At 52.3% G+C, this 15,682-nt stretch overlaps 1 protein-coding gene and 1 long non-coding RNA gene across 6 annotated transcripts in view; one reads left to right on the forward strand and one right to left on the reverse strand.

Moving 5' to 3' along the window:
* Nucleotides 1-13,944, forward strand: part of LOC112542534 (uncharacterized) — a 14,687-nt gene extending 743 nt beyond the window's left edge. Inside the window, exons 2-3 of one of the 2 annotated variants that reach the window (XR_003086256.2) lie at nt 7,869-8,086; nt 13,807-13,944. This is a non-coding gene — a long non-coding RNA (uncharacterized LOC112542534). The remainder of the gene's footprint in view (nt 1-7,868; nt 8,087-13,806) is intronic. The other variant, XR_003086255.2, reaches the window with a different exon arrangement.
* INCA1 (inhibitor of CDK, cyclin A1 interacting protein 1) lies at nt 1,592-15,529 on the reverse strand. 4 transcript variants are annotated; one of them, XM_088142168.1, is made up of 6 exons: nt 15,105-15,529; nt 12,014-12,112; nt 8,037-8,079; nt 3,592-3,774; nt 2,187-2,336; nt 1,592-1,755 (listed from the first exon to the last, which is right to left on the reverse strand). In XM_088142168.1, exons 1-6 carry the CDS (start codon nt 15,143-15,145, stop codon nt 1,594-1,596), a joined length of 678 nt encoding a protein of 225 aa, XP_087998294.1. In that variant the 5' UTR covers nt 15,146-15,529; the 3' UTR covers nt 1,592-1,593. The 4 variants fall into 4 exon arrangements, with proteins under 4 accessions (XP_087998294.1, XP_087998295.1, XP_087998293.1 ...); XM_088142169.1 differs by having other exon boundaries at nt 2,187-2,340; XM_088142167.1 differs by having other exon boundaries at nt 2,187-2,340; nt 3,563-3,774.
* Between the last annotated feature and the right edge of the window lie 153 nt (nt 15,530-15,682).

Raw genomic sequence — 15,682 nt, forward strand, 5'->3', positions numbered from 1 at the left:
GGGCGAGCGCGGACGGTTACCGAGGCCCACGGACGGGCAGGTGACCCTGTTCTCCCCCGGTTGGGGTACAAATAAACAAACCACACTGCAATACTCAGAACTTGGTTCCACAAATGCATTTGATAAACAGCAGTAACAACCAAACTCGCTCTCCGTTCTATTTGCATTACGAGACCATCGATTTACATTCGCGTAGCTCAGAGCGGTAAAGGAGCTCTGAGGGCAAAATGCATCAAATACTTGGAATTAGGACTCGTTGCTCCTCCGGCCTGAAAACTCCCCTCCCTGCCGAGTCTGGAAGGGCCAGCAAGGGCGGGGGCCCCGCTGCAGGGGTGCAAACTAACCTCTTCCTTAAGGAACGTCGATGGCACTTCTCGGGCTGTGCACTTAAAAGTCCTACAACCAGTACCTTGAAGTCAGAGAGCGGCTAGTTGGCGGTTTCTCTGGTTAGAAACATTTTTGTATCTCAGAACGCCATCCCAAACCATCGGAGGCAAACCCGTCCCGAGTCGCTTTCGGGAGGGGCAGCAGAAGCTGTCTGAAATGGTTTTCTCAAGATCTGATGGCACCTTTCTGAAAAACAGAAGAACGGCCTCCCACCCTTTTTAGTGGAAAATAAACGCGCTAGGGCTCAGAAAGGATTAACGTGAAAAAACATCTAAAGTGTTTTCCCCAAAACCCACACTGGAAGTGTCAGCTTCCCTGAGGCCGCTGGCACAAGAAACCCGTCTGCTTCGGAGGGGAGTACGGGACACCCAAATCCCTCATCGCCGACTCTGAGAATTCGTTTCCCCCCAAGCAGGCCACCGTTAGACTGCAACGGTGAAGCCTCCCTACTGACGTCCTCCTCCTGCAGCTCAGGACGCTCCCCTCCCAACCGGCAGCGGCCTCGGAAGCGCCTGGCGCTTTGCCGAGAGCAACGAGGGCCCAATCTGCTCGGTGGACGAAGGGAGGAAACAGATCGGCCGCCTTCTCACAGAAGGAAAGCAAGCTTTAGGGTCCCTCAAGCGTAACTCTCTCATGACGAAGCGCTGCAGACAATTAAAATGATTTCAAAGCCGCAAAAGCTGCCTGTGGGCTGTTCTCTTTCCAAACGAATGTTTGATCACCCCGGAGCATACACCTACGTTACATGCAGGTGGAGGAGAAATGCCAAACCAGAGCGAAGCTGGCCTCCGCCGGAGCCGGGATTACTATGGAAACCCTCCCAAGTTTCCCCTGGCATTCGCTTTCTTTCCCCAGCCTGCAGCGGAAGGGTTATTGGCAACCCAAAGAGAAAGAAAGACGCTCTGCTGTGCACCAGTCATGAGGGGACGCTGGCAGAATGGCAAGAAGACGACAAAATGCACCCCCAGAACAGGAAGACCAGCACGGATGGGAGAGAAACCGAGCAGGCCTTCGCTTGAGGAAACACGCAGGCACGCCCAGGAAGAGAGACCCGCACGGGGGCCCCGCGTACCCACTTCTGCGCATTCCTGTTCTGTCTGCATGGATCAATGGCAGCGGCCGCCCTCCGCCAACGAAGCAGCTCCCCCCATCTCTGGGGGGAGCCAGCTTGGGAATGGCCGACCCCAAACGTCAGCCTGGCCGTGGTTATTCCTCGGATCGTAGCTCAGATCTGCCTCTTCCGGGCCAGCACCCCACTCTTCCACGGGGAGACCGTTGGTGTGCCGCCGTTGTGTACAAGGCCATGGGGCTTTCTTCTGGGAACATCACCGGCTCTCTCAGGCTGGGGTTCGGCTCCGGGTGGAGGAGCTGCAATGCAAGTCGGGGGTTACTCGAGGAGGTTTCCTCCCTCGTAGGACCGAAATTGAGGCCCTCCTCTGAAAGTGACAGGCAGACAGGCAAATGGAAAGATTGAATGGGGACAATGGGTCTTTATATTTAGCAATCCAAAAAACGCTGCAGTTAATTCTGCGACTCTTTAGAGCAGTGTTTCTCAGTCTTGGCGGCCTTAAGGTGTGTGGACTTCAACTCCCAGAATTCCCCAGCCAGCAAAGAATTCTGGGAGCCGAAGCCCACACACCTTAAAGCCGCCAAGGTTAAAAAACACTGCTTTAGCGGAACCAGGCTCTCTGCCGGCCCACCCCTCCTAATCTCTAACTGCAGATTACGGTGGTGGTCTCCCAGCAGCTTTTCCTCGCCGCCTGGCAGACAGATCGCCTCCCCGACCATCAGCCGCTCACCTGGGCACTGGTGCCTCCTCCAAGGCGGAAAGGCCTTCCGTAGGGCTTTGGCGTCCTGGTGGGGCTCAGCAGGCCCCCAGGCGGGTCCCCGACCATCCTGTTTCCTTGGGAGGAGGGCTGGGGCAGAGCCCAACTCCCTCGGGTCACCTTCTGCCTTTTAAACAAAGAAGTGGAGATCAGGAGGGCAACACGGAGGGTGACGCTCAATTTGGTGGACCGCAGCCTGTGACGGGATGCGTTATGTTTAGGAGTAGTCCGGGAGCTTCCGCCAGCAGAGGCCAACAAAAGGATTGCGAAGCAAGGCTGCAGCGGCTGCCTGGCCCAAGGAGCGGACGAGGCCCCTGAGGGCAGCCAGACAGTTTGCAAGGGAAACGGTGTCGTCGCATGGCCCGATGCAAGGCGGCAAACCTGGATTACGGGCTGCAGAACTGGCCTCTGGCTATTTTGGGCCGGGATATGCGATGCTCGTGCCTTGGAGTCACACTCCAGCAACTGCGCACAGCCTGCCAGGCTGCCCTGAACCAGGCTTGGGGAATTTCTGGTGCGTCCCCAGCCACTGTCCTAGCAAGTGGTGGGAACCGAGTCAACCTGCTAAGCTACAATATGGTTGTTTAGGCAAAGCAGGACAGCCCAAATGTTGCTTGGGTCATGTAAACACCATTTAACTTGTGTTTATTTAAACCAGATTTAGGGTTTAGGATGTTGTCTGAACCAGCCGAGAAGCGCTATGGAGCATAACTGCTTCTATAAACGCAGAGGATGGGTGAACAAGTGGTCTTGCAGTCGGTTTCATAAAAAAGAGCGGAATCGGGACTTGTATCTCCTGTAGGGATCGGAAGGTGTAATTTGGGACTGAACAGGGTTCCGACTTCCAGCAGCCACGTTCAGCAGGGAGCACAGTTTTACCGTACCTGGACTACGGCTACCAGGTGCAGCGTCAGGAAGCCTGGCCACCGAGAGATGGCAGCAGAGAGACCAGAAGAAAAGTAGTCCTCTGCTGCCATCATATGGCGGTTTGACTTTCTGCAGCCTAGATCTGGCCAACCCAATCTGCCCCATTCCCCATTCCTGATCTACAGCCTTCCCTAACCTAGTATTGCACTACAAATGCCAACAGCTCCCCGTGCTGCGGCAGGCTGACCCATGGATACAGCTTGTAGGTGTGCCTCCGGTGGCACTCTCGCCCTTTTCTGCAGCCAGGAGGAAACAAACCAGAAATGGGTTTGGTCCTGCTACTGGAGAACACCGGGAGTCTCCCTTGTCTACGAACCCAACCACGACCTGTGGCCCAGGGCCCCTCTGAGCCACCTAACGCCTGCCCGCCCACCCGCGCACGCCCCCAGCTTCTCATTCTTTACAAAAGATGGCTTTCCTACTCGTCAATGTTACTTTGCCGTCTCTTCACCTCCTCCAGATGATAGAAAACAGACAAGGCACGGACGTTTCCAAGCCCTTTTTGCTTCGGGCCCTTCCTCTTCTTCTGACACAGCTCCTTGGGTGACGGGAGGCTCTGCGCAGTGGAGGCCACCTGCCAGGGCCAAGGGCCCCCCTCGCCCACAGCAGGCCGCTGGGCTGCACGGCCAGATGTCTAAAGGGCAGAGAAGCCAAGAGAGACTCAGCAACCGGCTTTATTTTGGCCGTGGGGCAGTGTGTGCAATGCTGCTGCACCCTCAGCTGACACCTGACTTCTCTACAGAAGGACCGCAGACTTCGGCGAATTAGAAGTAATTTTAACTTGAGTCAAGGAAGAAGGCACCCTCTCTTTATCAATCAGTGGATAGGGAAGGTGTCACAGATACTTTGCTTAGTAGTTTCGCCTTCAGCAAAAGTGCCAAGGCAATTTACCGCCTCCCCCCCGCAAAAGGTTAAATACGTACATCTGATAGATGGACAGGCAGAGAAGTAAATAAAGTACTGGCAGTACTTCTATGTTTAGTGGGAAAAAGGATCAAGTTAAAAGAGAAATTATTCTCCCTATCTGAGAGAAAAAAGGGAAGAGAAAATACATCTTTTCCAGGGACTATAATAAATCTCAGCGTTGTCTGTACAATCTCACTCAATGAAAACAAGGTATTTTTTCTTGTATACACTCTATACATACTGAGTTAAATTCTTACTGATTGGTATTTAGGGAGGGGTATTAAGGAAAAAGGGGATATTAAGCCCAGGAGATGCTTTTTGTATGTAAATCACTTCACCTGAAAAAGCCATCTTCCAAAAATCATCTCCTTTGAAATGTTACAGAATTCTAATGCCCACAAAAAGGGGGCCAGGCAGTATGTCTGGACCCCAGATTCTTACCCCCCCACACACTAAAGATGCGATTGCTCTTCCCTAACCTAAAGATCAGGAGCATCCTCAGGAGCAGGGAGGTAAAAAAAGTCACAATGGTAGCCACAGCCACGCAACTGAAGCTCCGCCCCTTACACGCACCACAGCCCCCACAAAAGAGGCGGGTGTGGATCGCGCCGTTGCAGAGGCCATCTTGACTTCTCTGCCCCTTGCCCTGCAGATGCCCCCCCCGAGATTCGTCTTGGTTTAATACTCACCGGTGTGGGAATGTGCCCCTTTGGACTCTGTAGGGCTTGTGAAACCTTTTGCTGCCCCCCAGCTATTTCACAGCCTCTGCAATGCCCCCTCAGCACGGCTCCCCAGATTTCGGGGCCACAATGTTTCTCTCTGCGAAATACGTGGCGCTAAACCCAACTCAGCTGACGTGGTTTGCGCCAGACCAGATGTGCCTACAGACTGCCCTCAGCCACGGTTGCTTTGTGGAATCCCCCACCGGCCTGCACCCCATGGGTGTGGGCCAATCATAGAGGCTGGGTGAGGCCAGGGTGCCTTGAGAGGGGGAAAGATTTGGGGGGGAGAGTGGGAAGATTTCTGTATGTGCTCGCAGCCCTCCTGCTCCCCCACCTCCTGAGCATCCCTCATTAGCACCCCCGGGTGAGCCACGTGTGACAAAATCCTAGCGCTTGAAGACCCAGGCTATGCTCCGCGTCAGAAGATAATTAATTCCGGAAAGCAAAGTGTGGGGGACGAAAGCAGAACCTTTCCCAGCTTACCACAAGATGGGCATTTTGGGAACAAGATTCACCCACTTTTCTTTAAGGAGCCCAGGCAGCCGCCCTGTTTCTGCAGATGGCTATCTTGCTGCTGCTGGGCCTGCCGGGGGCAGCTGGTGAGACTCCGGCCTCCTCTCCCCACCCCGGGAGGAAACCTCAGAGCGACAGTTGCCAGGACGGCTTCGGCTTCTCTGTCTCCAGCTCCAGAGCGCGATTTGAATAAGAACAGCAAAGCGATCAATCAACGGGCCCATATCTGGGTGGACGATCGGGAACGCCAAGGGGGCTTTTGTGGGATGGGTACAAGGGATTACGGCTCGGGCTGGCCCCACCATCCTATACCCGTTGCAGGGTTTTTCAGGTCAAGTCACTCTGAGATGGCAGAGGCAATCATCCTCCATGCTCAGGCCAAAGCCCGGCCCGTTAGGTTCGCTAAGCTAGTTTCTTTGTCCTCCCAGTCCAGAGTGGGGGGCCAGCTGGGCGCTGGCAGAGGAAACTGCTCTCCTCAGCTCGCCCCTGACCCTTCCGCCTCTCCTCTGGAGATGCAGGGAGGGAGCCCGGGCCCTGGATCCTGGCCCAACCCTCGAGCAGGCGGGCTGGGACTGTGGGGGGCCGGGCGCCTTTCCCACAAGCGCCCAGAGGGGTCTGCGTTAGCTCAGCTCGTGGGAGGAGGTGAGGATTGGGACCATGCCTCGAGGACTGTGGGGACCAGGGCAACCTGATGTTGCTACACCTGGCGGGAGCCCCAAAATGTGGCAGAGATATTCTACCATATGGAGGTTACTCCCTGGGAGCGTGTCACGGGCGTCTCTGCTCCACAGACACAGGTGCCTAAATCGGGTGTGGGTTGGAGAGGGAAGAGTCCCTTAAGCCACAACATCCCGTGGCTAAAACGGGCTAAAAGGCTAAAAGAGCCTGGCCCACCCTGGATGGACCGGGATACCTGGCTCAGCAAGGCAGGTGTTCTTTCGTAGGCATCTTCGAAGCAGGGCTCATGGACCCTGCTTCCTGCTCTCCCATCCTGACCTAGCTGCCTGCAAGGGTGCCCAGGCGCTGGCAGCAGCTGCAGGGCCGGGGGCAGAACCACCGCAAGGCTTGGCATGCTGCGCGGTGCTGCGGGAGTGCCTGTCTACCTTGGATCCGGTCCACTTCCTGATCAATACTGCCTGCGCAGACCCGACTGGTGGGCTCGGACAGAGTTTCCAGATGTGCTTGGGGTCTGTCTGCCACTGGAACACCATTTCAGGATTTTGCTAACTTGGCACATGATGCTCCGTAATTCAAGCCTATCTACTTATTGAATGTTTCTATCTGGAGTCGAAGGTGGTTGCCGGATGCGCGAAGGGCAATATTTGATGGAACTAAATCATGTGTGAGAATAAAGGGAGGCCTTAGTGAATAGTTCAACATGGGGCAAGGAGTAAGACAAGGAGGCATGATGTCCCTTTGTCTGTTTAATGTATTTATGGATAAATGTAGAAAAAGAGATGCTTGTAGTGACATCAGAACTGTGTTGGTTGGGGACATGATGGTGTTTCTACTTTTGTACATGTACTGAGGGCTGAGAACCTGAATGATTTGCAGTGAATGCCAGAGAGATTGTACGATGCAACAAAGAGGATGGATCTGAAATTAGAATATTCAAGACCCAAGGAATAGAGTTTGGCAGGAAACAATTGCAAGTTATATACAAATGGGGAAAACTAAAGCAAGTTGATGAATTTACATAGCTTGCTAGGATGTTTACTAAAGATGAAAAAAATCGGTGGAGAAATTTTAAGTAGAAATGCTGGTAGAAAGGTAGCATTATATCTGTTGCACTGCATGAATATTTACTGAAAGAAGCAAAAATGGCTGTGCGTGAATGCATATTTCTGCCACTTTTTGAATGGGAGTTGGGAATGTTAGGAAAAACATTAAAGTTGCATACAGCAGAGATGGGATTCTTTAGAAGTGTCTGGTACACACAAGAGAAATGGTCAAGAATGAATGGGTGATTGATGAATGAATGAATGAATGAATGAATGAATGAATGAATGAATGAATGAATGAACGAACGAATGAACGAACGAACGAACGAATGAGAATTGAAAGCAAAAGTGAGAACAGAGGGCCTTGAGGTGGTTTGACCCTGTAGAGGGAACGATGAAGGATCCAAGAAAGAAATAAGGTGAAGGAAGACTGAGCGGGTTGAGAGAAAGGGGAAGACTGAGAAAGTTGTGACCTGACGGAGGGACGAGATCCTCAAAAAGAGAGAGGGGGGAAATGTGCGAAGCCACGGACGTGCCTGGGGAAGCAAGAGCAGAAAGGTACAGAGCGACACAGGAAAGGTCAGTTAGTTTTGTCTTTCTTTTCCTTTATCCCCTGCCTCTAATTTCCTTGGCTCATTCCTTCTCACTCTCGGTCTGCATTCTGCATAATGTTACTTGCCTAGCACAGAGAATGCTACCTGTTCGCTTTCCCTTCTCTCATGGCCTGAGGAAGGGGAGGGGATGGCACTTTCTTGCCAGCCCAGCAGGAGAGAACAGTGCTCTTGCACAACTGATGTCAGCATGCAATTGTCTGGTGTGTCAGAGATTTTCCAGGTAAAATAATGACCTCTCCTTCCCTTGCCCAGCAGGGAGGTCCTACCCTCTATGAAGTCTCCGGTTCCACCAAGGCGCACACAAAGCCGAGCTTACCAGACAGACAAATCCTGAATGCGACTTCCTCTTTTCACATGGGACATGCAGGAGAAAAGCCAACAATTTAAAAGAAAGTCTCATCCGGGCCATTCAAAACCTACCAGCAGGGGCGGTGCCTCACGGTACTCTTCCATCCAGAGGGAACTGAAAGGTAAATGTGCTGATAAGGACGACTGGCTTTGACTTCAGAGTTCCTTATATATTACATTTAGAAGTAGGAGAGAGAGTCACTGAAGGAACTCAACTAGGCCTGAGGCAAATCTTTAAATTTTCAATAATTGGCTATAGTCACAAGTAAAAGCAAAATGAAACTGCTGAAAATTCTGATTTAGTGCTTACAAAGAGTGTGATGGTGACACTCTCTCTACTTGGCCTCATCATTAAATAAAATTTCCAGAAGCCAATGAAGGAGCATAAACTTCCTTTTGTGCACAAAGGGGAGCCATAGCTTCCCACCCCCCTAACAAACTAATAACAAACTTCAAGGCCGGACCTCAGATACTAATTTGATGGAAGAGTTGTAAACCAGGGATCCAGATTAGGATTTCACAGGGAACTTTAGTGTCACGGTTAGGTTCTGGTCAGTTTAACCACTCCCACTGATGAAGAGAGCCAAAGAAATCTTATGCTGCCACGAACAATATAGGCCAAAGTTGTCAACAGTTCTGGCCGTCATGCAAAACTGTCATCTGACAAGGCCAAACAATGAGGCTGCATCTCAGGGCTCAGCTGAAGACCAGATTTAGTAGGTGGAAGCCAGAAGAATATCATCGGTGTAGCTGCAATCCGTAGGTTCCTGATGGAAGGTGACAGGTAGCATCCATCAGGTTGTGTCAAGAAAGGGACCTCAACACGCACATGCTGGGCTCCAGTTGAAACACCCGGGTGGATCCAAACAATATTAAAAAATTGCCATTGGTGCCTCTCAGATAGAAAAGAGGGTTTGGGGGCAGAAACTGAGATCATTGGGCTCCAAATGAGCCATGAAGATGTGGGCAGGTGGAACCATGGAAGACCCTCACCAGATCTCATTCGGAGAATTATTCATTAAAAATATTTCAATTCTGTTTTATAAATGAAAAAGAATGCCTAAGATTGGCGAATCAAATCATGACAACTGCGCTTTGAGAAGGTTGGATGCAACGTGGAAGAGGTTCCGAGAGTGGTGAAGGTGATCAGAGGAATTAAAAACTGATCCTGGGTAGGAAGGCAAGATGGCAGGAACCGGGACCGAACTGTCTGGAGAAGGGATTTAACGGCTGTGTTTGCACAAGGCAGAGCTAGTGGAACAATCACGCCCAACCAGCGTCAACAGTTCTGCACCAAGGTGGAAGAACTCTTGGGCGGAGCAGCGTAGGACTCGGTTCCAGGCCCTGTGTTGTCCAGCATATTTATGCAGTAAATGACTTGGATGAGGTGCTGGGAAAGAGGGTTATCAAATCTGCAGATGACCCAGACGTGGTAGCGGGAAATAGAAACTCCTTACAGGACAATCTCAAGGTTCAAGAGGATCTTGACAAGCTGGCATAAGGGGCAGAAACCAGCAAGGTGAATTTCAACAGGATCCTACCTTTGGGTGGGAAAAACCCAAGGCAAGAGAAGAGCCTCGAGGGGAAAACTATACCTGGGAGCCAACAGGGTAAAGCAGTTTCAGAAAAAGCCAATGCAATCCTTGGCTGTGTTGCCAGAAGTGAAGTCTCAAGACCAAGAGAGCTCTCTCTCTTCCTCCTGAACAGAGCCCAGACAGGCTCCCGCTTCCAGATCTGGGCACTGCCCTTTAGGAAGCACACTGCCTACCTGGGGAGGGCCCAGAGGAGAGCAGCCAAGGTGACAAAGGGCCCGGGAGGAGAAGCCTGCAAGCAAGAGTTAGAGGTGCTGGTAGGTTTAGCCCGGAGAAACAGGACCTGAAACAAGGGGCTGGATTGCAAGGGAGCAGATTTGGTTGGTCTTCACTAAAACGTTCCCAAGGAGAAGAACTGTTCAGCAATGGAACAAACACCTTGGGAGGTGGTGGACTCTCCTTTGTTGGAGGTGTTTAAACAGAGGCTGGATGGGCTTCTGTTGGGAATGCTCTAGTGGTGCAGTCCTGCACCGGGCAGGACGTTCGACTGGATGACCCCAACATCCTTTCTGACACTTACATTCTATGGTTCTAGGAACATTAAACCATAACTCAGGACTAACAAGCCATAATGATTAAGCCAAAACCAAACATCATGATTTCTTAGAAAGTTGCAGGAACCGGATCATCACAGAAGCCATTATGGAGGTTGTTTTGCTTCAATGTGTTGTGTGAATACAGCCATGTCATTTGCTAACCATGGTTTAACACAAGCACAGCCTCAGATTCCTAAAAAGCTTTCCCATGAGAAAAGGACAATTATTTATTTTCTATTGCTCCAGGGGGTAGAACTAAATCTGCTGGGATTAATTTACAAGAAGGTAGATTTTAGCTGAATGTTAGGAGGAGGATGTGGATTGACAATGGATCCAAATACCAGGAGAGTCCTCAGCAAGGACTGGGCAGAACCTGGCTCACATTTACCCTCCACCATGGAAGCTCACAGGGTCACGACTCAGCCAGCTTGTCTTATGTGGCTGCTGTTGTGGGGAGAAGGGTTAGGGGATGGAGGGTTAGGTGCGACGCCTTTTGCTCCTGGAGGAAAGGCAGGCTGGGATATTCTGGTCTGGATTGCATTTCCCAGAAGAGGGACAACAAGCCCCCCCCCCCCCCCCGCTGCAGTCAGTGATCCAGGAATCTATATCTTTGCAGGCTCTTCCTACACCAGGAATCCTGCAGATCAAGGCCACCTGACAAATGGATCAGAATTACAAAATGTTTTGTTTGGCTCCATATGTTCTTGGCAATGAAAAACTAAGTAACCAGAATAGTTTTGCGGTCATAACAAGGATCCCCTCAAGTCCTGCTGTGCTGCCCAGTAGCGGTGCTGGGGTGTGGAGGGATGAGCAAAGAACGTCCGGAAGGTGCACCCAGGGCATATACTCCCAGCAGGGTCACCTGAGGCCTGCAGGTCATCTAAAGCAAGCAGGCACCTCTACTGGGCAGCGGCGATGTAGAAAAACGCTGGAGCCGGATGACCACCCGGGTGACAAGGGAAAACACGTCATTTCTTAATGTGTGGGAGAAAGCAGCGGTACGCCGCTCTTTGTGCGCTCTTGATACCAAGCCAGTGCCCAGAAAACGACACTGGTAGGCAGGATAAAGTGATAGTGCCAGGTGGGATGGCATTCAAAATACTGCTGAGGAAGAGTTGAGGGTCTTTCACATTATTAATGGTGTTTATGACACAACTAAATTAAAGCCTTCTGGATGTCTAGTCTCTGACGTTGCCATGCAGGCAAAGGAAATACAAAGCTGCAAAGACAGAATTACACGGGTTGTAAGAAGCGTGAACATGGGAAAGTTCCACCCAGTGAAAGGTGAAATGACTCGGCTGCACACTGACATCTCAGGCATCAGCAAGCCGAAACGGACTGGAATCGGACACTTTCAGTTGGAAGATCATACTCAGGACATGAAAAGCAAAGAAGGAAGCAAAAGTTGAACTTTGAAGAAGCAGGTTAGAAAAAGCGTTGATGCTTTGGTATCAGGGAAGACTCCTGAGAATCCTATGGATTGCCAAGAAAACAGACAAGTGGATCCTACATACAAATCATTCCAGAGTTCTCAATTGAGGCAAAAATGACCAGGCTCAAAATATGTTGGACATATCAGGCAAAGACACAGCTCCCTGGAGAAGTACATAATGCTAGGAAAAGTTGAAGCAGTAGAAGAGAATGACCAGCAACAAGACGGATTGACTTGATTATAATAGCAACGGGTGCACTAACGGAAGACCAGAAGGGCCAGGTTGGGGTCAGATCACCCTGGAGATGGTCTATCCCCGCAGTTGCTAAGAATCAACATGGACTCATTGGTACATAATCAAATCAGTAGTGAGGACAATAACATGTTACCATAAGCCACAGTATCTGGGAAAGAAAATGAAGGCTCTCTGAAAGGCCTGGAACTGTATTTTGCCCCATTGTTATTATCCAAGATGATCATGAAATGTACCTTGGCTGCCGAACAAGCCTGTCCCAAAAGTCCCCTGTGGAACATGCTCTGCTGGAGGGATCGACTTCGGGCTGGTTTCTGCTGACCATCTTGGACTGCCTTGAAAACAGGATGGTGCAAACCTGTTACCTTTCCAGTCAAATATTGTGCAAGTAAGTGTCTTTATTACATATTAACAGCATCTGGCACACTATTAAAACTTCTCACATTGCTCGGATTTGGACATCCGGAGGGGGAGTGTTCAACGGTTGAAGAGTCAATGGATGGAGCACTTACTTCACTGGATCCATCTGCGGCATTAGTCTGAATTAAATTTCAGTCCTGCTGATTTCCCTAACGCCCCTGCCTATTCCTTTTGAGAACCTGACATAATTCCAGGAGCAGAATCACAGGCATAATAAAACTAGCATTCCCTGGAAGTCAGTTGTTTTACCACAGAAATACAACCTTGGTCTAAGAATAAAAGGAAGAATAAAACTTTCTCCTGTGGTGATAGATTAAGTTGTCTCCAAAGTTTGGGGCCTATTATCCAAAGGAACGAGAGGCAGACTGCGTTTGCTCCAAAGAAAAGGCTGGTACAGTATTATCTTGTATCACCTTTTATTAATATATATCCGTCAGATGATGTTAAATGGGTTATTCTTTTAGATGGACCTCTAAGTTGAGACAGTGACCTCTCACAAGAAGCTGTACTAGATACAGTAAACCTAAGAAATGCCATCATTTAAGAACAAAAAAAGGAACTTCAGTTGTGCTCAGTTTCTCTTTGGGTCAAATAACAAGGACTGAGTGATGTAATAAAAGCAAGATGTTTTCTTGGTATTTATTTGAAGATTCCTTCCTGGTCCAAAGGCTAAACAGCTGCAAAATAGGAAGAAACCCATCTGTAGCTGAAGTCTTAAACACCTTCAGCCAGCGCAAGAGCCCGTCGCGATGAGTGGCATTTACCTCTGTGGAAGCACACGTGGGGCTGCACAGGAAGCAAGCACCCGGTGGCAGCAGAGATACCAAAAGCTCTCCTCGCTGCGGCCATCGAGGAGGGGCCTGGAGTTCTGCTGTCCAGAAACGGGAGCCCTAAGCTAAGGCCGTGGAGGGGCATCTCTCCTGATGTTCTTCCAGGCGTATTGATGATGTTTGACTACAGTAATACTTGACAATCATAGCCCAAAAGAAAGACCGAAAGAGTAACTGGGTTTTCCTCCAGCAAGGAATAAGAGCTCCTCTGAGAAAATAGATTGGCTCCGTATTGCATTATTTGTCCACTTTTCAGGTACAGGAAATGCAGGATGATAATCGAATACAGACTCGTGAATACTTGTCCTTACTTATTTTTATACACCTTATTTACAGGTGGTCCTCATTTAGCGACAATTGAGACCAGCAACTCAGTCATTAAGCAAAGCGGTCACTAAGTGAAGCCACGACTGTGCTTATGATCTTCCTTCAGCTTTTCTTTGCTTTACAGACCTGCGAAGGTCATGCACGTGGGGACTGGTCGCAACGTTACTTTTTCATCACTGTCGTAACTGCAAACAGTCACTGTATGAGGCAGTTGCTAAATGAGGACTACCTGTTCAGCAATGAGTTGTTAAAGCCCGCAACTAAGTAAAAAGGAGTGTTCCAACAGATTTCAGGTCTATTGGGAAGACTTCGAAATATATTTATGGCTTGAAGGATGGGTTCAATTTTCATCACCCATTTATCATTTTCTGTTTGCTCCCAGAGTTCTTTGGAGTAAGCCTATTAATATTTTATTGGCGTGGTTTTATTCAATTCCTTTTCAATCATTTCAGAGCTTCAAAGATACGGAAAAGAGTTAGACATCCGTGCTATTGGCAACACGCCACGTGACGTCTTCTGAGGCAGAAACTATTATTGAAAGTCCTCATCTCCATCGCGAGCAGGCGATCCTGAAGGGCTTTTGTTTTTAAACAACTTGTATTCCACGCGCCCCCCTCTCAAGTTCACACTTCCACTAACGTCCAGAGCCCTTCCCCTCCACTCGCCTACCGCTGGCAGCGACCAGCCAGTGACGCCACACCGACTTCTTCCTTTCCAATGCTTCTGGAACTCTTTTTCACCCTAATGTACACGTAAACGAAACACAACTGGCTTGCCAGTTGGGAGACTTAAGGAATAAATATATCACAAGACCTAAGAATTTTCTGCAAAGGCAGTTTTAATCTGAGGCAAGATGCACTTCCTAATCTGCCAAAGACAGAGGAGGGACCGAGGGGTTTTGCTGACCGCGGCCGAGATCCGGGCCGTTCAGATCGGCTTCCCTCCGCTGCTGCCCGCCGGTCGCTCAGGCCGCACGGGCTCATGTTCTGCCCTGCCCGTCGCTCCCCGTTAAATGAAGCAGCCTCAGGGAAGCCCCCGAGGCCGCCTTTTAGGATCCGTGGGCCGGCTGCGTTGGACCAGCGGGCCCCTTCCTTACCGAAGCGCTGTGACCAAGGAGGCGCCCCAGCTGGCTGTGGAAAAATAACCAAATTTTGCTTTTTCCACAATTACCCCTTTTACCCTGCTTTTTTAGAAATCCTCCGTCGCTGCCAGGAAGAGCAGCGCGGCCCTCTGAGGGCTCCTGTGGGGTCCCGCCGTCAGGCTGCCTTCCGGCAGACGTTCCCGCCGGAGGTGCCCGACTTGGCCTCTGCAGCCCGGCGGCCACTGTGGAACGTGGGGCGGCCCATCTGGGCGGCCGCGAGGCCGTGGGAGAGATGCAGCATCGCCCCATCTCGCTAGGCTGGGGCACGCCAGGCCCCCTGCAAATGGGCAGGGCGCAGCCCTCGGGTCGGGGAGCCGCGGCCCCTGCAGCCTGCGGCCGGCTCCCGCTCGCCAGGCGGGGCGCGGCGCGGCGCGGCGCTCCGGAGAGAGAGCCAGCCACGGACCAGCCGCCCCGCTTCGGGCAGCCCCCAGCCGGGGCCGGCTCATCTGCCGGGGGGCTGCCGGCGTGAGCCCGGCCGGGGGCCCCGGGGCCCCGGCCGCAGCGTCCTCCGCCCGATGCCGGGGGTGGCCGGTAGACGGGCCGCGGCTCGGCGCCCAGGGGCGGCGGGCCCGTCTCCGCTCCGCTCCGCTCCCTTCGGGCGGCACCTACTTCACGAAGGGCCCCAGCGCGGCCCCGCCGTCTCCCTCCATGGCGCCCGCGCGGCTTCCGCCGTCTTCCTGCCCTGCAAGGCGGAGCGCACCGGCCGAGGCGTCGCCGCACGAGGAGCCGCCCAGGCCCACGCTCGGCCCACCGGGGCCCCCGGCCCTGGCTGAGGGGCCCGGTCTACCGCTCGCGAGCCGCGGGGGCTGCCCCGAGAGACCGGGGAGGAAGCCCGGCCGGGGAGGCCCGAAGCGCGGTTAACGGGCTTCCTGCGCGCCCGCAGCCCAGAGGCCCCTCACGGCCCGGCGCGCAAGACAGCCGCGCCTGCCGGCCCCGCGCTGACAGGGCGAACCGCCGGGACTACCGCTCCCAGGATGCCCTGCTCCCGCGGCCCGCGGGGCGTCCCGGGAGCGAGGCCCGGGCAGGAGGGAGGGGCGACGCCGACCACCAGCGGCGGCCGGCAGGGGGCGCCCCGAGCGCGCCGCCGGAGAGAGGAGCGGCTGCGGACAAAGGCCCGCGGGCGGAGGGAGCAGGAGCAGGCGGGGGCACTTGCGGGGGGTCCGGGGGAGGCGGGGGTCCGCGGAAAG

Source organism: Python bivittatus, unplaced genomic scaffold, assembly GCF_059951505.1.
Source record: "Python bivittatus isolate LINGU-HERP-01145 unplaced genomic scaffold, Pbiv_v1 ctg000370_np1212, whole genome shotgun sequence".
Lineage (NCBI taxonomy): Eukaryota > Metazoa > Chordata > Lepidosauria > Squamata > Pythonidae > Python > Python bivittatus.